The 22,053-nt window shown below is 38.0% G+C and overlaps 2 protein-coding genes across 4 annotated transcripts in view; both read right to left on the bottom strand.

Annotated features, from left to right (window-relative positions):
- Positions 1-17,913, bottom strand: part of dy (transmembrane protein dusky) — a 128,890-nt gene extending 110,977 nt beyond the window's left edge. The window contains exon 1 of one of the 3 annotated variants that reach the window (XM_087354885.1): positions 17,558-17,913. The gene's annotated coding sequence lies outside the window, so the exon portion shown is untranslated. Of the gene's footprint in view, positions 1-6,221; positions 6,565-17,557 lie in introns of those variants that run through there. The other 2 variants (XM_087354886.1, XM_087354883.1) reach the window with 2 other exon arrangements.
- Positions 17,914-18,741: 828 nt separating this feature from the next.
- Karl (lipocalin/cytosolic fatty acid-binding protein Karl) lies at positions 18,742-22,034 on the bottom strand. Its single transcript, XM_022076695.2, has 3 exons — positions 21,671-22,034; positions 20,546-20,774; positions 18,742-19,212 (listed from the first exon to the last, which is right to left on the bottom strand). The coding sequence occupies exons 1-3, from the start codon at positions 21,803-21,805 to the stop codon at positions 18,905-18,907; spliced, it is 672 nt and encodes a 223-aa protein (XP_021932387.1). The 5' UTR covers positions 21,806-22,034; the 3' UTR covers positions 18,742-18,904.
- Positions 22,035-22,053: the final 19 nt, after the last annotated feature.

Raw genomic sequence — 22,053 nt, 5'->3', positions numbered from 1 at the left:
TAAATCTTTGTCAAAATTCGACACTTATGGTAATCCCTTGCCACGACGTGAGCGATGGTCACGCATAGTCACGCTTTGTCACGCTTGAACACGCGTGTCCAGCACGTCACGTTTCGGTAAGTCTAATTTATCTTACGCACGGCTCGGTTATTTTTGGCTACATTCCAATACCTTAAGATAAGTAATAATGGCTACGTAAGCATGTGTTGGGTTACGTTAGCTTAGGTTGGGTTGGGTTTGGTTAGGTTAGGTTAGGTTAGGTTAGGTTAGGTTAGGTTAGGTTAGGTTAGGTTAGGTCAGGTTAGGTTAGGTCAGGTCAGGTCAGGTCAGGTCAGGTCAGGTCAGGTCAGGTCAGGTCAGGTCAGGTCAGGTCAGGTCAGGTCAGGTCAGGTCAGGTCAGGTCAGGTCAGGTCAGGTCAGGTCAGGTCAGGTCAGGTCAGGTCAGGTCAGGTCAGGTCAGGTCAGGTCAGGTCAGGTCAGGTCAGGTCAGGTCAGGTCAGGTCAGGTCAGGTCAGGTCAGGTCAGGTCAGGTCAGGTCAGGTCAGGTCAGGTCAGGTCAGGTCAGGTCAGGTCAGGTCAGGTCAGGTCAGGTCAGGTCAGGTCAGGTCAGGTCAGGTCAGGTCAGGTCAGGTCAGGTCAGGTCAGGTCAGGTCAGGTCAGGTCAGGTCAGGTCAGGTCAGGTCAGGTCAGGTCAGGTCAGGTCAGGTCAGGTCAGGTCAGGTCAGGTCAGGTCAGGTCAGGTCAGGTCAGGTCAGGTCAGGTCAGGTCAGGTCAGGTCAGGTCAGGTCAGGTCAGGTCAGGTCAGGTCAGGTCAGGTTAGGTTAGGTTAGGTTAGGTTAGGTTAGGTTAGTGTATTTTGTTATGTTCGGTAATGTTTTGAATATTTTTGTGCCGATTCGAAACTTTTGGAACCACTTCGTCACGCCGTTACGGTAAGTCACGACTCGTCACGCTTTGTCACGCATGGTCACGCAATGTTTAAATTCCTCATATTTTGACTCTGGCCACTTCTCGTCACGCATTTACTATAAATCACGCCTAGTCACGCTTTGTCACGCATTGTCACGCTTGGTTAAAATTCGTCATATTTCGACTCTTCTGGCACCATTCGTCACGCCTTTACCGTAAATCACGCCTAGTCACGCTTTGTCACGCTTTGACACGCTTTGTCACGCAAGGTCACGCTTTGTTTAAATTCGTCATATTTCGACTTTTCTGGAAACATTTCGTCACGCCTTTACTCTAAATCACGCCTAGTCACGCTTTGTCACGCTTTGTCACGCTTAGTCACGTTTGATCAAGCGTTGTAAATCTTTGTCAAAATTCGACACTTATGGTAATCCCTTGCCACGACGTAAGCGATGGTCACGCATAGTCACGCTTTGTCACGCTTGAACACGCGTGTCCAGCACGTCACGTTTCGGTAAGTCTAATTTATCTTACGCACGGCTCGGTTATTTTTGGCTACACTCCAATACCTTAAAATAAGTAATAATGGCTACGTAAGCATGTGTTGGGTTACGTTAGCTTAGGTTAGGTTGGGTTAGGTTAGGTTAGGTTAGGTTAGGTTAGGTTAGGTTAGGTTAGGTCAGGTCAGGTCAGGTCAGGTCAGGTCAGGTTAGGTCAGGTCAGGTCAGGTCAGGTCAGGTCAGGTCAGGTCAGGTCAGGTCAGGTCAGGTCAGGTCAGGTCAGGTCAGGTCAGGTCAGGTTAGGTTAGTGTATTTTGTTATGTTCGGTAATGTTTTGAATATTTTTGTGCCGATTCGAAACTTTTGGAACCACTTCGTCACGCCGTTACGGTAAGTCACGACTCGTCACGCTTTGTCGCGCTTTGTCACGCTTTGTCACGCTTTGTCACGCTTTGTCACGCAAGGTCACGCTTTGTTTAAATTCGTCATATTTCGACTTTTCTGGAAACATTTCGTCACGCCTTTACTCTAAATCACGCCTAGTCACGCTTTGTCACGCTTAGTCACGTTTGATCACGCGTTGTAAATCTTTGTCAAAATTCGACACTTATGGTAATCCCTTGCCACGACGTGAGCGATGGTCACGCATAGTCACGCTTTGTCACGCTTGAACACGCGTGTCCAGCACGTCACGTTTCGGAAAGTCTAATTTATCTTACGCACGGCTCGGTTATTTTTGGCTACATTCCAATACCTTAAAATAAGTAATAATGGCTACGTAAGCATGTGTTGGGTTACATTAGCTTAGGTTAGGTTGGTTTGGGTTGGTTTGGGTTGGGTTAGGTTAGGTTAGGTTAGGTTAGGTTAGGTTAGGTTAGGTTAGGATAGGTTAGGTTAGGTAAGGTTAGGTTAGGTTAGGTTAGGTTAGGTTAGGTTAGGTTAGGTTAGGTTAGTGTATTTTGTTATGTTCGGTAATGTTTTGAATATTTTTGTGCCGATTCGAAACTTTTGGAACCACTTCGTCATGCCGTTACGGTAAGTCACGACTCGTCACGCTTTGTCACGCTTTGTCACGCATGGTCACGCAATGTTTAAATTCCTCATATTTTGACTCTGGCCACTTCTCGTCACGCATTTACTATAAATCACGCCTAGTCACGCTTTGTCACGCTTGAACACGCGTGTCCAGCACGTCACGTTTCGGAAAGTCTAATTTATCTTACGCACGGCTCGGTTATTTTTGGCTACATTCCAATACCTTAAAATAAGTAATAATGACTACGTAAGCATGTGTTGGGTTACGTTAGCTTAGGTTAGGTTGGGTTAGGTTAGGTTGGGTTAGGTTAGGTTAGGTTTGTGTATTTTGTTACGTTCGGTAATGTTTTGAATATTTTTGTGGCGATTCGAAACTTATGGAACCACTTCGTCACGCCGTTACGGTACGTCACGACTGGTCACGCTTTGTTTAAATTCGTCATATTTCGACCCTTCTGGCCGCATTTCGTCATGCCTTAATAGTAAATCACGGCTAGTTACGCTTAATCACGTTTGCTCACGCTTTGTAGACCTTCGTCACAATTCGACAATGTTTAACTATATTTTGTTTGTTTTTTGTAAAAATTCTAAAACCGGTTTAACCGGTTTTTTTGGAAATACTTGAATTCGAAAACTGGTTTTTGTATAAACCCTAGCCCAAATATCCTCCTCAACACCCTGTTCTCAAACACCTGCAATCTGTGTTCCTCCCTCTGAGTGAGAGACCATGTTTCGCACCCATACAAAACAACAGGCAAAATTTGATTCTTAAACACTATCAAATGTTCGACGAACCCCGATTTTAGAAATTCTAATACGTGAAAAAGTGCTTTTCAAAATGGAGGAAATACGATTCCTTTTACTACCAACCTTACGCGATTTACTCTTCAGAATGATGTACCGCGCTCCCTTCCTGGTGTCCTTTAAACTAATTTTATTTACGTCACGTTGAAAGGACAAGCTCGACGCTAAAAGCATTTTACTGATACGCGTGTTACTGCATGGGAAAAGTGAAATTGGCACAAATCGAGAACGGAAAAGAACTGAAACAAGGAAACAGAAGAGATACTAAAAACCATCACAGATAAAATTCCTCTCCTGCTGCTACTCTCTGTCTAGTTTTAATTAGGTCGCATGGCTTTGGCAAATGTAAATACGTTTAGTATAAAACATATTATTCATCCTGTGTGGTTGATTGATGAATATGTTATGATTTTTCGTAATGATGTTTGATTCAGACCCCCAATCGCTCTTTCAGCAACGCTGAATTTTATCGATATGGGGATGGAATTGAGAATTTGTGGCACATTTTAAGGTACTAAAATAACCCACAAAATATATCAGAATAATCGGCGTCCGTAATTCGAACCGGTGACTTCCAAATACAAAGCAACCTAGAATTTATCTAGGAGGCTGGACAGGCGATACTGTCTATTTCATAGAGTGAGAACAGAATATTTAAGTCTGGGCGCATAATTCTACAACCGCTTACACATGGTCACTGAAAACCAATTAACACGTTATATTTCTATGTAATGATCTTCATTTACCACACGCACGTACGTATCAGATTGAAACACCCCTGACGTAATAGCTAGTAATATGAAGACTTAAAATATTTTCGTGTTATTTAGACGGATAATTTAAGCAGAAGAGGCCACTTGGAACACAAATGTATTTATTAGAGGATAATATTAAAATGTATCTTAGGATGCGAGGTTGTGGGCTAGGTACTCAGTATATAATCCATTGACATCCTTCGAAATCCATGAAAAGAGAGGATTTTTTCACTAGCTGAGCGAGTATTAGTTCTTAATGACAATTTTATTCGGAGGTAATAATAAGGTATATTTTATTTAAGTCACTGAGGTTATAAACGTAATTTTATTTGTTGACTAGAATTTGAAACAAGATAATTTAAAAGTCCCTGTGAACCTACAAGAATACATATGTATTTCTCATAATTAACTTACTTACAGTTTCAAGTCACAAAGAGTGTTTGGTAAAAGGTATACAGTCACGGAATAACTGTGCATATAAAATTTTGAATCAACCTGTACATTTTCATAAGTCATGTATTAACTAGGTGTACTGTATCGATTTTAATTGTTTTGGAAATGATTACAGTCATCAAACTTTTACAGTTTTGTAAAATTAATTTAAAACAAAATAATTTCTAACTATTCACCTTCGACCGAGCCACGAGCATGTTATGACGACATCAAGTGATTTACATATGAGGATTAGACGTAATGTAAAGACAATAATATCTGTATATTACATACTTAATTAATAATTTATCACATAATATTCAAAAAGAGACATTTATGATTTCGGGGAAAATGACGTGCAATACCATAAAAGAAAGAAAGTTGCCAAAGGGGAAAATGGTCACTTACACCCGGTAATGAACATAGTAAAAATTCGTAAGATCTAAGCTAAATAAAGTAATCTGACGTAGGGAGGGAGGGAGGGAGGGAGGGAGGGAGGGAGGGGTGTCTCCTCAACCTGACCATGGCTGGATCGCCACACGTCAGTCTACCTCAACTTGTCCAAGTCAAGGTCAGCCGACATTCCAAGATGGCAGTCGACGTGTATACCTCCCCACTGACTGCATGACCTCAATTCTCTGCACGTCGCTTCCTGAATCGCCCTCCCGGAGTTATTCGCCGAGCCTACATACACACGCTCTTTAAAATTCAGTTGTGAACGCAGTCAATTTGGTATGCAATGATACGAACGCCACTGCATTCTTAGCTAATCAAATGCAAGTAAGAATGAGGTCCAGGGCAGTGATTTCTCTCGTTGTGTGTCTATGACATTTTTTTATATAAATATTCTTGGAGTCTGCGTAGTAGGAGAGCAGGTTTATAAATTCTACCCAGACTACACCATGCAACATCCTAAAATAACTTCTTGCTCATATCCGTGAGAACCTTAAATGTAACCTATATTAAGTGGGTCCCTCATTACCACGGATTCTGAATAAATAATCGCGGACAGCGCACAAGAGGGGTTTGGCGGTGTCTAACAGCTCCTCACGAAACAAACAAGAATGTTACAAAATGTTACGCAATGCCTCAGGGCTCTTATGAACATGGCAATGAAACTACGGTTTCCATAAAATGGGTAAACCTATTGACTAGCTGAGGTACTACAAGATTCTGAAAAAATGCGAGTCCTTGGATGGTCAGCGTTGTCAGGTAATGAACAGGCCTACAATTTATAACTCATAAAATTTAGGCAATGCAGTTTCTTTCAAACAGTGACCCATGGAAAGCACAACATTTTGTAAGCAGACATCAATTTCGCCTGCCTACATTAGAAGGTTATGTATGATCTGACTATGACAATAGAAATAAGCTATTACAGTTTTAAATCACCTTAAAGCTAGACAGAATTATGAAAACTGAAACATAAATTCGGAATCGAAACCTAAATATTTGCTTCAACAAAACAATACAGACTTCCAAAAGAATTGTACTTTACCCACAATGCAACTACAACGCATCACAACGGGCCATGTTATTAACATGATCCTATAGTATCGGTAATATGTATTTTATAGCCTGTTTGCTGAAAAACTTTTAAACAGAACATATGGCAAGGTTTTCGACATTCCACTTACAACCTTCTAAGGTCACATGTATTATTATTACACTGCTACGTGTTTTCGAACTGAAAGCATAAGTTGGCAGCCTGACATAATTGCAGTATTGTCATTACCACTGCCCAATGTCCCACACTATCTATTACGTAATATTTTCGTTCCCTTACCTTAATACAGTCCAATGGCAGGCTGGCACTGTCGCTGTAGAAAACCTAACCTCAACACTGTTTTGATAAAGTACGTATCATGATGCATTCGGTCTACATTTCGTCTTATAATTACAACTATTGTAACACACGTCAGTGAATATTATTTAACATCTCGTAGCACCATAATTATAGAGCTTTAAGCAGAAAACTTTGTATTACACAACACTTAAACATTCTTTATAGACTAACTTTCACCCTTCTTCACTCGTACACGCACGGAACTGAGCTTCGCTAGCTGCTTCCGGTTTTGTACAATCGGAATAATTCGGCTACCACTTCGGGAGTATTCCCGTTCGCAATTATATCATATTCCGTCACCAGAATGCGCTCCAGATCATCCTAAAATATGGCAATTGCATATAGGGAGCTACAATAACAAACCAAAGTAGCGTTAATAGAGCAATTAAGACCACATTATTCTCGGGAATGTTTCCTACCATAGACGTAAGATTCTTTTGACTTCTTCCCTGCCATCTAAAATTTGAAAATTAAAATAAACAAATCTATATTTTATCCGTTGTATGGACGTAACATTTGAACCCAAGAACCTGGAAACAAAAAATGCCATAATGAATGATTTGTAATCGTCACCAAATATTATAAAGATGATCAAATCAATAACGATAAGACGCATGAGATATGTTACGCATGGATATAAAAAAATGCGTGAAAAATTATCCTTGGCAAGCCTGAAGGGAAGATATCACTCGAATGACTTAGGCATAGATGGGAGGATAATATTAAAATGGATCGCATGGTATTTTGGTTGCTGGGTATGGATTGGATTCAAGTGGTTCATTATAATAATATATGACAATCTCTTGCGAACACGAAAATACACCGTCGGATTTCATTAAAATGGCAAATGACTAGTTATTCTCCCATCTATGTCTGGGTCTTCCAAGTGGCTTCTTCCCTTCACTAACTAAAATTGCATTAATTTGATAGTTTTTTTCTGGGTTACAGCGCCATATAGTCTGGTAGATGCTCACCAGCGTCTCAGAAGTCCTTGCTGCCTTCATTTTCAGGGAATTAAGCCCTAGGCCAGTTCCTATCGACTAGCGCGCTACAAAGGATCAGTTTAGCAGCTGCCCTGAGGATGAGAGCAGAGATTGTTCTCGAAACGTTGACAGAAGATATGGTTCATTCACCCACCTGAAGCGGATTGTAAACCGAGAGTCTTTAATCAACTTCAGTCGTCGCGAAAGCTTCATTTTATATATTATTTACACGTCTACACTGTGTTACAACCCAGAACAACAATATCGACATTTCACAGTATTGAGATACAGTGATTCATTAAACAACTATGGTAAATTTGCTCGTGTAAAGTTGGTTTTCGGGCCAGCATGGTATTCGAATCACTGGTTGTTCTTCAATGTTCCAAAAAGACACGTAAAAAGTTTAGTTCAAGGAAGGGAATTTATTAATTTCAGTGAGGGAAATTCTGGTCTTGGTATTTGGCATTTTCGTAAATGTGCCCGCAGGTGCTGGCTCCCTACGTAAACATACTTCTTGCAGCATTTTAAAGCGGCAAGCTTTGTAATTAACATAATGGCGAACAGGCTGAGAGCGAATAACATCTCATGAGAAGTGAGACAAAAGTTTGAGAAACCTGTCACGTAGCTAGCGGGGGTCGATCGGCCGACGGAGCACCGTTAACCTTACGCGTTAAAAATGCGTCTGTCTGCGAAAATCACTATTCGTATGATTCAGCAGTTTGAAACATATCGCTCTAAAATGATTTCGAGCAAAGTGTATTCACTGATTTAATTAGATTTCACGTATAAATAACTCCACAGACCTGTTTCTATCTTTTTTTACAAATTGAAAGATTGTTAAAGACGTAAAACTTGAAAGGACGAAACAGGATAGGATTCATCTGGCTTAAAATATGTACAAGTGACTAATTCTTCTGAATATGCTAATGAACCTTATACTTCCATAAAAATTTGAACGATTATAACGTCTAAAAAAAAATTCTCCATTGAGTCAGGCATTTATTTAAGGCACACACTGTACAACAATTTAGACGTACAGTTATTTACAATGGGTTTTTAATTCTGGTATATGAATTGTACTTGTGACAGAGTTTTATGCATAGTTTCTGGTTTAAATACTAATAATAACACAAAGCATCTGCCTTCTTTCTTAAACGTATTTACGAGTAGACTTACAGTAAATTTATTTTAGGTTAGAGCACAATCACACCTGTCTCAATGTTTGCACTTCTCATAAACCCAATCGCTTGTGACGATACCAACTGTTAACCCATTAACATCGATACTGCGTCTTCATAATAGACCTGCTATACCATGTGTACCAACTCACGGAACTCAAATTCCCACCTCGGCGTCTTAAGATAATTGGAAATTGTGTAGCAGTGGAATACGTTAAGTAAACTGTGTCCTGTGACGTGGACTTAAAACCTAAGGACCTGCTTTAGCGATTAATAACTATATTTTATATAGATTTTGTATGATTCTCACAGTTTACATGGATTCTTATGTGTTTTTTACTCACAAACGTGAGCGGAGAATTCCTCATGGGCTAGTTTTTTTGTTCTTTCCGTGTGTCTATTTTTACGCGTGATTCAAGTCGTGAACTCTGAACAGATTTTGATGGAATTTTGTATGAACTTTGTGCCACTGAAGACTACCCTAAAATCGCACTTATCAATTATCCACAATCAGTAATACCAATATGACAGACAAACGAATTTGTACGCCCGATTGTTGGGTAATAACATGTTCCAACAATGAAACAAAACAACTCTTTATTTTTATTCAACAATTAAACCTCTATTCACATTAGAGCAAAAATTATCTTAGGTAATTGTTGGAATATATCAATTGTGAAAAGATTACTTGGGCCCCAAAATGGCAAAAAGATATAATAAAGACTTTTTTACAAGATAAATGCAAGAATAACTCAGGTTGCAATATCAAATGTGGATTAAGTGTTGAGTCGTGTAGTCTGGTAGAAGTTTACTGACGTTTCAGAGGTGTTTCACGGCGAAACAACACAGACGAGAGAACTTAAAATCTCACGTTGTTATGAATTGTCTGAAATGAACAAGAAACTTGTTATTGCTAAGATAAATCACGGTAATTATTATTTTATAGGGAAAGCGAAAAATTTATCACCAAATGTTTGATTCAAGACTCCTTTGGGAAAACGAAGTTGGCACTGTCCTGTTGGAAACAGCAGTGGTTACCAACATCGCGCCCTAAAATCCGCTGTGAAGGAAAAAAAACGATCTATCGTACACCACACATTGACCTTTAATGACTCATGTTCCAGTTCGTATGTTATGTGTTAGTGTGTGAGCCACGCAATAACACCGTGCGTGCTAACCTTACTACAAACACCGAACACAAATTCGTCTGTGAAGACGCGTCTTATCCTGTTCCATTTACTCATACGACCGTCGTCAACTTTTTTTCTACGCAGGTTTGCCAACCGGCCTGAACAAAACTCCCTACTTCTGTCCCCATGTTTTGAGTCTTCCCACCTCTCCCTCACAAGCAGTTTTGTACTCAATAAATTTTACTCTTTGTATCAATAATTATGGGATATCACGTATATAAATACAAAACAATGGACGACAACAGGAAAGTTGTTATTTTGCCAACACGGAAGTCTTTTTGTTTCAAATCCTTTTGACGTAAATACGTCTATATTTTAGGGTCAGTGTCATTCGACAAAAATGTAACGAAAAAGTGTAACAATGGTTTTATTTATTATTTATTGTTAGTGTTCTGTCTGACGACAGGTCCATATGAACAGGATCTTCCATCCTTTTCTCGGACTGGGACCTGTTCATATACGTTCTTGGCAGATGATCCAGAAGTGGTTTGCCATTGCCTTCTTCTGTGTGTGAATGGAGTAATTGTTGGGATGCCACGGAGGAAAACTCCGTGTTGCCTAGACCACGGCCTTGCCCAACACAAGTTATAAATTCGGGCACCGCCGGGAATCGAACCCGAGACCCCAGGATTACAAGGCCAGCAAGGCATTGTTATAACCTATAAAACATTACATTACATTACTTTACATTACATTCAGCTACCACAGAGCCATCTTAAGCGTAACTAATTCAAGTTAAATAAGCAATGTCTTAATCAAACTTATCTCAATTGTAAAGCATGTATAAAGGAAATATTTAGAATAAAGCCAATATATAAACTTCCTTTCTGTATAGACGTATTTACGTCAAATTCTCCGGAACCGTGGTTCCACTGACAACTTTTCTGTCTCAGTTTATCGAGAGTCTATTCCATTCATAGACAGTCAACTGTCTCGAGAGGTTGATTCCGAGACGGAAAGCTGAATTTACGAGGACAGTAATGCACCAGCAGGTATAGAAAGGCGTGTCACAAATAAAATATTGTTGTCCTAAATAATATTACATGTGGATGACATATACGTTTGTTTGGTAAGGTTCAACTCAGGAGACATCTTCTGTTAGCATGCCAGTATGTCAATACGTTGGCTGCTTCTACTCCGCGCTGAAGAACAAATCACCTTTATAATTGTGTGTCTTGTAGTGTCAACAGTGGGATAGGGCCCTGCTCTAAGCCAAACTGCTACGAGGAATAAAACAAAATGTAGAATAAGCATTGGCAGCTCACAATTTATTCTGTATTCAAGAGACATGTCTAGATAGCTTTAAAGTATTTTCCAGACGAACAATGTATTCGTAACATAGACTTTACTTTAGTATAATAAAATATAGATGTGTTCGTGTTACAGGCTTAGAAATGTAGACCTCGATGATTTTAATTTTCATTTGTTACAAGCGTGTAGGACTATATTTGAAGGTCAAAATGTATTAATGCAAATCCGAGATTTCAGGTCGAATATAAAGATAGTTATAATCGCCCCTGAAGATAAAAGTATTAAGCAGTTATAAAAAGTCAGTATCTACCTGACTACAGGACATAATATTCCAGAATTCATCCGTCTTTATTTTGTAGAATAAGTCTAAAGAAAGTATAATAAAAGTATGAAAATATTTTAGGCTTTTCGATTTGTAGTTCCCGCTTTATTTCAAATCTCCGGTGGCCCTGAATAAATTCATTCTGTACCATGAGATTTAAAAACCGAAAGACGTCAGTGTTATTATATAGTATTTGCGAAGACGTATACGAAAGTTGTGGAGTCGATTACAATTGTATAATTATATTTTAACAGGAACACGGACTAGGCAGATTCAAAAATTATATTTCAAGATTTAATATCCAATTTATAAACAAATTGGTAGGATAAGACTAAGTAGGACGTAGGATTTTTAGTTATTTTTAAATAATTTCCACTCTACATGACGGTGTCACACATAACTTGGTAATAATAACTAAATACATGCAGAAGATTCCTTCTTGAGCAGATAATAGTCACTAAGCTATTGAAGAAATTCCCCGACCTTTTATGGAACACTAAGGTTCATTATCGTGTTTACAAGACAGCGCAAACTTGTCTGTGTCATCTGTAAATAAAATGCACGCAATTATCATGGAACCCGCTCGAATACGTGTATAAAAACCAGATAAGGGCTTATGAATTCCGTTCAAATTGGGTCTCAAAATCATGGCGAGGGCTGAATATAACTTACTCAGATATTTCTGATTTCGTAAACAAATGGTAATCTAGAGTAGCGGCCATTTTAAAGACTAAAAGAATTTATCAGATATGGTTGGCTGTCGTTGTAAGTTACAGTGCTGTCAACTGGTTAGTAATAATAAGATAAATAATTTGTTTCTTGAATGCTGATGACCTGATCTTGTTGTAATACTTGTCTCCAGGAGACAAAGTGACAAATACGAAAGCTCCCCACTCCGCCATCACATCTCAAAAAAAATAAGCATATAAAATGGCGGATTGAACAAGTTCTGGGCAAGCAGTGAGGTGAACGATTCGTCATTTGACACACAACAGGCTGAAATATAAAAAAACAAAACACTCAGCAATCCCGTGTGACTACGACCTTCAACCGCATTTGGAATTTTATTCAAAATTCAGTTACATTAATTTAGTTTTTTATATACCGGTTAACTTTTCAGAGGTCCTTGCTGCCTCCATCATCGTCCTGATGATGGAGGCAGCAAGGACCTCCGAAACGTCGGTAAATTTCTAAGGCGCAACAACCCAGAAGACAAACATCTTTACACTGGGATTATGTTTCTACCGCGGAAGCTCATCTCTGCAGAACGTGCGGTTATTATCGGTATGATTTCATTTAAATTAACAACAAACATGGATGATACTTTTTTGTTCGCGTACCCCGAGATATAATTTCTCTTCAACTTTGTACCCCCAAAGTTGTTGGTGTATAATTCAAGTTATACGTAGTATATAATCTACATCTAAAATAAATTAAATAAATTACTTTACTGATTATTCAGTGTTTATCATAAAATAATATATATATTTTTTAAATTTCACGTACCCCCTAAGATGTCTTCGCGTACCCCCAGATATAATTTCTCTTCAACTTTGTACCCCCAAAGTTGTTGGTGTATAATTCAAGTTATACATAGTATATAATCTACATCTAAAATAAATTAAATAAATTACATTACTGATTATTCAGTGTTTATCATAAAATAATATATGTATTTTTTAAATTTCACGTACCCCCTAAGATGTCTGCGCGTGCCCCCGGGGGTACGCGTACCCTAGGTTGAATACCACTGCTCTAAACAGTTGTAACAAATAAGACCATGTCGTATATATTTTCTTTTTTTAATAACTTTAGAATATTTAAAAGAGGTCATGACCGCTCCTTTCTTTACAGTAATCATTCATAAATATGTTAACAGCCATCGACTATCGACTATTTCTCGAAGCAAAGTAAGAACAAAAAAACATAACCACGCCTTTGTTTAAACACAAATAAACAAATGAATAAGTTTAGCAACTTGTTATCATTTGTTTTCATGTCGTACCAATGGGAGAATTATTTACGAAAGATAAATTTAATGAGGAACTACTACAGAAAAGTTCAATCATACAAGACGCCAGATGACATACGACGGCCATGTTTAATAGACATGAAATTGCCTCTAGGTAAAATTCCAACAAGAAGAAATTTGCAACATATATACACATCTGTGTATAAAAAATTCATCACAGCATATAGGACTGTTATCCTACTCAATTAGCGGGTTATTACGTCATTCACAGACGTACCGTTAGTCTGAACACTGAAGTCGATTCTTTCTGATCGAATCTAGGCCGTCAGGAGCCTAGTGTTGATGATGATGATGCATTCTAGCTCAGGAAGAATACAAATATTGTTTGAACACTCTTACTGTGTGCAGGTACACACAGAATCCTTCCCTCTAGCAGTTCCGGTTAAAGCATCCGAAGATACGTTGCAGAAATACAAACAATGACTTTTATTTAAAAAAAAAACACTTTTTCTCTTGGATTGTGTGAACGTGTTTTTAATATTAGGAATATACATGATCTCGCCCATTACGTAACCAACAAATCTGTGGTACTTAACCACTTATCATCCAGTGGTAACTATATGTACCATCTATTTTAATAATTAGTAATTAAGGTTTCTTATTTATGAGTCTTGTATAATATTCATTGTAAGCAGGGATTTTTTTTAAACAGTATTAACTAAACAATATTTGTAATGGTTAAGCGTTGTGTTGTCTTTTCGTTAGTGACTGGATTTTTAAAATGTTATTTAGACCAGTGGTATTCAACCTTTTTTGTTCGCGTACCCCCAGATATAATTTCTCTTCAACTTTGTACCCCCAAAGTTGTTGGTGTATAATTCAAGTTATACATAGTATATAATCTACATCTAAAATAAATTAAATAAATTACATTACTTATTATTCAGTGTTTATCATAAAATAATATATATATTTTTTTTAAATTTCACGTACCCCCTAAGATGTTTTCGCGTACCCCCGGGGTACGCGTACCCCAGGTTGAATACCACTGATTTAGAAGACCTTAGGATTCAAAATAACACTGTTATTGTCAATGCAGAAAAATCTTTCTGTAATGACAACAGCGCTTACAAACTAGAGCATTCTGCCATCTAGCGTTATTATTTAAAATGCTGACAGGCACAGCCAATCACAAACCGTTATATATATAAACCAGAGAAAAACGCGTCATAACAATTAACAAGAAATTTTGGTCTTTCAGTTTACCAGCTAAATTTGAAAAAGATTAAAATATACCAACTATAATATTCTGTATATATAATATTAAAATGGATATTCAGGAAAGAGTGTGGAAAGGTACAGATGAAATTGATCTAAGGGCTGATATTGTGATGAGCTGTTGAAAACACGATAATGTACCTTAAAATTCGACATGAAGCGAATAATTTGACTAGCTGAGGACTGATTAGATTCTAAATAAGTCTGTTCCGTAGGATGAGTGTTCAGAAGACACCATTAAATGAGATGTTAGATTAGGTAATGTTTAAATAAAGCTGTATTTAAACTTGGTCACATACAAAACGGACAATGAATGACTTGGATTTCTTACTATGCTTAATTTCAATTTCAGCTGACTTAAAAGTAACGTACGTCAAATACTGGGCTCTCGCGTACACTTTTGGGCACCATTTCGTCACCCTCACTAGACTAGTTGAATCCATAAATAATTTTAACTGCAATTTTGATTTCTGACAAGAAAAATAAATTACAAATGTTACCTCAACAAATTGCGAATTGGGAAGGAAGTCACACTGGCGTCATCCATTATAAATCTTTTTTTATCAAGCGTCATAGAGGATCAAAGATTTTCCATGTTTTCGGCAAACTTTGCAGTTACCACCTTTATGATGAATATTTTAGAGGAATTTGGAAGCCCTTAACTACATTCTGCCCAATGCCGATTTTTAAATTACACCTATTCAGTGCGGAAGAAAGTGTTTCAAGTCTTCATGATGGCATTGAACCTAACCTAACCTAACCTAACCTAACCTAATCCAACCCAACCTAACCTAACCTAACCTAACCTAATCCAACCCAACCTAACCTAACCTAACCTAAGCTAAGCTAAGCTAAGCTAAGCTAAGCTAAGCTAAGCTAAGCTAAGCTAACCTAACCTAACCTAACCTAACCTAACCTAACCTAACCTAACCTAATCCAACCCAACTCAACCTAACCTAACCTAACCTAACCTAACCTAATCCAACCCAACCTAACCTAACCTAAACTAACCTAACCTAACCTAACCTAACCTAACCTAATCCAACCCAACCTAACCTAACCTAACCTAATCCAACTCAACCCAACCTAACCTAACCTAACCTAACCTAATCCAACCCAACCTAACCTAACCTAACCTAACCTAAACTAACCTAACCTAACCTAACCCAACCTAACCTAAACTAACCTAACCTGAAAGTAATCTACAAAAAAACCACGAAATATTTCAGTCTCGGTAGTTCATGCCGTGTCAGAGGTTCAAAATGGAGACTCCAGAATGCAGGTCAGAGCATTACCTAGGGTATTATTAAGTTATTAATATCTTTTACCAGATTAAACTGTCTCTGTTGTATCTAAGAGCAAACAAAAACTGGTTTTAAAACAAAATAAATACATGGCGATAAACAGACTGTAACAAAACAACCGACATGTGAATTGCATCATCTTTGATCATGTGATCAAATTTCACGGCGATGAATATGAAGACGATTGTTTTCTGTGATTTTGCGTGGGATCTTGTATTACCCAAATAATAGATCCAGAAAGATCTTCTGAAATGTCGATCAATATCTACCAGACTGCATAGTGCTACAAACTAGAATATTGCCGTCTTTAAGCTAAAATAAATTTCTGTAAATTATTTTTCACGCTTATCCAGGTAAACTAAAAATTCAGTTTTTGCAGATTCTTTTTCAAGAATATTTATACTCTTGTGTAAAGATGTCTTTAAAAATTTTCCGATTTAAATAAACAATTAAACAGTAGGACTTCTATTTTGTAAAATTTTACAAAAAATTAAATTTAAAGAAAATTGAGTTATTCTTTCTCGAGTAGATTCATGAATACCGTGGAAGACGATCACGACTTTCATATCTATTTTCCAACACTGTATCTAGTAACACCCTCTATTTAACTGATACTGAACGATACTGCAGCATGAAACATGGACTTCTGTATCTGACGTGTAAATTATCAGCATTCGAGAACTCCTGTCGATATTACCAGAGTACAATGACGCCAAACGCTGGCTAATCGAACACATCACAGCTGAGAACTGGGTCATACCTCACAGGCCTCTTGTCCTTGAACACATCTGAGCGCTGGCCTCGCCTAGAAGTCAACACGACCACCAGAGCGCACCACTAATCACACATCATAGTTTGTTTATACCTCGTACGCTCGATATATTTTGATCCAATATCCACAGAAAATGAAGTTGAAAAGCGATTCAAAATACAACAAATTTTGCTTAGGTTTCTTGCATAAGTTAGAAACATCTATAATTACCTTGATATTTTCAAATAAGTATTTGTTATATGATGATTTTTACAGATCGTGTTTCATACACAGGAGTATATTTTATTTACAAGAGAAATTTTCGACCAAAAAAAAGATCGATTTGTGGTTCAGTATTCAATTTTGTAAGATTCGTATTTACAAAACGCTAACGTCTGTCTACACTCAAATACACATAAACACAACGTTTATACGTAAATTACACTTTCTTAGTCATATTTAGAAGTATTTCTAAGTTAAATTAGAAAGGAGAAACTTTCAATATGCAACTCTAAGACAAATTAACAACAAAAATAAATGTTGCTTGTTGACACTATAAGGAGGTTATAAACATCTTTTTAAAGGTTACCCTTATGTGTCTACGTATATGCAATGTTAGGTACAGTAAAACAGGGCAAAAACATTAATTTACTTTTCAAATACGCCTGGAAGTTACAATGCTGGGCCAGATTAATAACTTTTGATGGTAAATACTTTCATTAATCGGCATTCTTCTGGTTAACAGCTTGAACTCTGACAATAAATTAAAAGCGATTAGAAATGACGTCCAGTTCAGATATAACGATCACTTGTGCTACACATTACCACTACAAAATTAAATTTGTTAACGTTGTTTGATGAAATAATTGATGTTTACAGTGAGAATCATACGAAACACATACGCAAAAATTCAAACTTATTGATTGTTAAAGCAGGTGGAACACATATTTAACACAAGGCTTTAGTGGGTCAAATGTTTTACACAATTTATATCACATTTTAAAAAAAGTTTTAAATAACATCAAAATATTTAAAAGCACATCTTACCCTGTTCATTAGGATTTCTGTTTGCGATAACCTTGAAAATACCGACGAAAACTCCAACCGAATTGTCGTTCCGATCTCTCCAAAGGCTGCCGTCTGTTCATTGCGTCACTTAATCCTTGCGTAATTTAACCTCACTTTATTAGACTTAATTCTCTCCCACACTCTTCCTTAAACTCCAAAGTTTCTACATATAATCCATCCTTTCTTTGGTTAGTCTGTCTTTCAGTACTTATTTGTTTCTTGCTTGGCGATCCTGATAAATTTGAAACAAAACAAGTCACGGTATGAGATTTGTACACGGCGATGAGCGTTCTGAATGCGCCCTCTAGATTGACTACACAAATAAGAAGACCGCGTTCTGAAATCTAATTCGCTTACATTGTTTTACTCCTATGAACATCTCGCATTTTCTATTGTTTCGAGTTGTTGTGACATCCAAACTGGGTAATCAATTTAACGCCGAAACAAGATTAACGTTCGCTGGTAATAATGATGTGGCCGTGAAAAAAAACACTTCTTTTGTTTTTAACAGTTGGTACAATATTTTAGTTATCGACAATCGTCGAATCTCTCGAAATGGCAACTACAATTAATATCGATTGTGCCTACGTAGTAACACTCCACAGAACCTTTTATATAAATAAAATAATAAGACTCCCTTTTGTAACACAATGTTAGTAATTTCTTTGCGTGCCTGAACGTCGGCATTGTCTACTGTTTGCCAATAATTCGATGACGCATAACTGCACCCAGCTGAGCATGAAGTTGCTTCTCTGGTCACAGGTTAATTGTCAGTAATCAATCAACTATAAAATTGCCAAAGAATGGTTAAATGAATAATATTGTTTACCGTTACTTTGCGAATTGTGTTTGCCAAATGAATTGAACGCATCCATTCAGAATTCATTGGGAGGTTTACATCGATTTATCGAAGTCAAAAATGAATATTTTGTTGATCCAAAGGTCTTTGAAATTTATCATGACACATATTTTAATGTGGGGTTATCGGTAAAAGTAAAGTAATGAAATATCATTACATTCTAACTTCACAAAAATAGTTATTCTTGACAAACTAAATGGTCAGTGAGTAACCAAATAAATTCACTGTATTTTATGTAATCTGAAGGTTGCTAATAATTCGATCGGAATTAAAAGACTTGACGTATGACTAACCAGTTGTTAAATATCTCTGACAAGAAATATTTATTTTGAAATGCAACTTAATTACAACACAACATTACATGCCAATAATTTTTAAATTTTAATGTGAAAATTCCATGTTGAAAAAAATCTTACAATATTTAATTCTCAGGAAATTTGTCTTCGTCGTCAGATTCGTCTGAATCATTACAGCTTCATAGGATGTTTTCTCGACTGTTTCAAGATGTTCCTGACAGTATCACGATCAAGACCTGGTTGTCGATTACCGACAGAGCAGTTGGTCTGTACCATTGGGAACATATATGCGAGGTCAATGTCGTAGCGTGGCAACTTCTCTCTGAGGTACGTCACCACGTTCGATGCCAGAATCGGTTGTCGGCTCATGATGAAACTAGACAGGTACCTGGGACTCTTAGACTTCTCTGCACAGTGCAGGAGCAGAGCCCAGGACTTGTAGTCTGAGTCTAGGACGTACGTGTTGTACACCCCTTCGTCTGTAAACAGTTAAAACACGCGATTTTTGGATTTAAAGGTTGTGAATGCAAAAGATGGCTGTCTTCTGGGTTGGCCTGAAGATGGTTGCATCAAGGACCTCCGAAACGTTGGTAAACATCGACCAGACTACACGGCGCCACAACCCAGAAGACAGCCGTGGGATCTCCCTGATGATGGAAGCAGTAAGTTTATACGAAACGTCCCTAAGCTATGGCGCTACAACCCAGAAGACAGCCATCTTAAGAGTACGCTGTGTTGATTACAATAGAGATCATAAAACCGTGGGTCGCAGGTCGTTGTTTTCTGTGTGGCCAGCGAGAATTTTTGTAATACTAAGCAAAAATGCATGATGAAAAGAATTTATATAATATCAGAACACGTGTTGTGTTAATTTCGTCAGTGTCTGGCAGTGATTACCGCTGTGAGCGTAATGAATAATTTCAAATCAAAATCTAAGACGCGTATTAATGACGGACACTTAGAAAAATGCACACAAATAGCAAAAATAAAACGGAAATTGAGATCGTATATTGAAAGACTATTCAAGAAAAATCAGTCAACACCTCAAAGACATATATTGAGTGATATGTTATTATATCTGCGAAAGTAAATCTAATTTAGGAGAATTTAAAAAAAAATGTCACAACATTTAAACAAACGTGCCCCCCCCCCCCAGGTTTGTGAAAAGTTCCCGAAACTACCATATTTATATAACGTTAAATGGTGTTGATTGTGTCTGGTCAAATGAGACAGGGGTCCCCAGTGGCAGCTGGGACCGTGGGTTCGAATCCCACTCAACCCATGGATGTTGTCCTGTGTACAGGTATAGGCCTTGCGACGGGCCGATCCCTCATCCAAGGAGTCCTAACGAATGTCTATAGATCGAGCCAACGAAAAGTGGGGACCCCCGTTCCCAGTATCCCAGAAATGACACAGAGGGCAGTGGAAAGATATGGCCGTGTCCTAATTAAAGTTGTCTGATGTAAAAATTAACTTTTTAATGATTATTTAGTCTTCCTCAATCTCCTCTCCTTGTAGTCTTATAAATATGACGATCATCTGGTATTTAGAAGGATTTATTATTACTCTCTTTATATTATGATTCATCCTACAGTCTAGTGATAAGAATTGTTTACGTACGCACTTTTCCTTGTTCATATTTATAGACCAACTACATTAGTAGCATCTAATATAGATCTTATTTTACAAGAATGACTATAAATATACCAAAACAGAGCGAGGATATTTGGGGATTCTTATCCTCAAGTGTTTTTATTTTATATCGTCAACTGATATCAAATCTTATTGAAATCAAAGTTAATGTTGACTTACACGTGTCTTCAGCATGGACCCAGTGAGACGGTCTGTTGGGTTCTGGGATCTCCCACGTGATGTTGCCGTACAGAAGTTCAGAAGCGGGGTCGTCTGTGAAAGTGTATGTGAAATTCATAGAGACCTGAAGGCGGTCCGGAGACACGGAGAATACGGGTCTCATGCAGCCATACGACAGCGCCTCCTCAGAACTGGCGTAGTATTGAACTACGAACCATGACCCCAACAACTGTCAGCAACAACATAAGGCTAGTCAGCGTTCTCAAGAACCGTAAGGATTTACAAACTAACCGGAGCAGAAACGTGTATTTTTAAAATAGGATATGCATTTCTCAACGCGGTTTTGATATTGATGTTGCAAACCTCATCGTCCTTGATGTTCGATTATTTCCCATACAAATCTCAGGCGGTATCTATGGGAGATGGGAGTTGAAGGAGACTGGATTTTGTTGGCCCAGGACAGGGTCCGGTGGAGGGCTTTGGTTATTTCGGTGATGAACCTTCGGGTTCCGTAAGCCATCTGGTTGGTTGGGTCCACTATTTGGGAAGCCTGAGGGGAAGAGACCGCTGGGGAGACCTAGACGTAGATGGGAGGATAATCTCAGGCGGGATCTATGGGAGATAGGAGTCGAAGGAGACTGGATTTTGTTGGCCCAGGACAGGGTCCGGTGGAGGGCTTTGGTTAATTCGGTGATGAACCTTCGGGTTCCGTAAACCATTTAGTTAGTTAGTTAGTTAGTTAGTAGGTACATTTTAATATCGTAAAATTCAATTGTAAGGTACTCCATCCTCAATAAAATAGATGCTTCAACTAATTTTTAAATATTTTATCAACACGTAAATGTTTAAAGTATTTTTTCGTAAAGTTGTTATCACCACATACTTATAAACATTAAAATTAAAATTTCGCTGTAATCTTCTCGACGTGACTATTATAATTGAAGCACCATGAAACATCCTCTCATTAACCAATTATTTCTTAATTTCTAGACCCAAGTATTTTCGTGGTCAGTTTTGATTTCAAACTCTTGTAAGTTATGTACCATAAGTATATAACACACTAACCGCAAAATTTTTTAGTATCTCTTAATATTTTCTTCTGAAAAATAGTATTCATACTGTTACCTCGTGAAGATCGAAGTTTCTTATGGCCCTCACATGGGGACACTTGGTTTTATCTTCTCGCCTCTTGGTCGGATGTCCAAAGGATGAGAATCCCAGGAAAACGATGACGGTGGTAAGGAGAAACAGTGGCGACATGCTGCCGACGTGTGTACTTGATGCACTGAGGATATGGTATGAGGATTCAAGAGAGGGCGGAGTCTTCGCTTTCAAGCAGATAATTATGGAGTTCTGCAGATAATAACGTAGAATGTAATGCTCAACGCCCGTGTCGGTCCAATCCCTAGTTACAGCTTCTCTGTAGTCTAACACTGCAACGTCGATGTTGGACTTCTGAGTGATAACGTCGTATCTACCAACGCTTCGGATGAATATACTCTCTCCGT

Source organism: Zootermopsis nevadensis, unplaced genomic scaffold (assembly GCF_977971745.1).
Source record: "Zootermopsis nevadensis isolate Lab colony 2312 unplaced genomic scaffold, Znev_1.0 Znev_ptg000024l, whole genome shotgun sequence".
Classification (NCBI taxonomy): domain Eukaryota; kingdom Metazoa; phylum Arthropoda; class Insecta; order Blattodea; family Termopsidae; genus Zootermopsis; species Zootermopsis nevadensis.
This window is presented reverse-complemented; position numbering and strand designations above follow the sequence as displayed.

Bases quoted from the DNA above. Each gene is read 5' to 3' on its own strand.
- Karl (XM_022076695.2), bottom strand. From the start codon at position 21,805: ATGTCGCCACTGTTTCTCCTTACCACCGTCATCGTTTTCCTGGGATTC. The intron at 20,775-21,670 runs GTAACAGTATGA...TGTTGCTGACAG, and splicing joins GAAACTTCGATCTTCACGAG to TTGTTGGGGTCATGGTTCGT. The intron at 19,213-20,545 runs GTAAGTCAACAT...AACTGTTTACAG, and splicing joins GGTCCATGCTGAAGACACGT to ACGAAGGGGTGTACAACACG.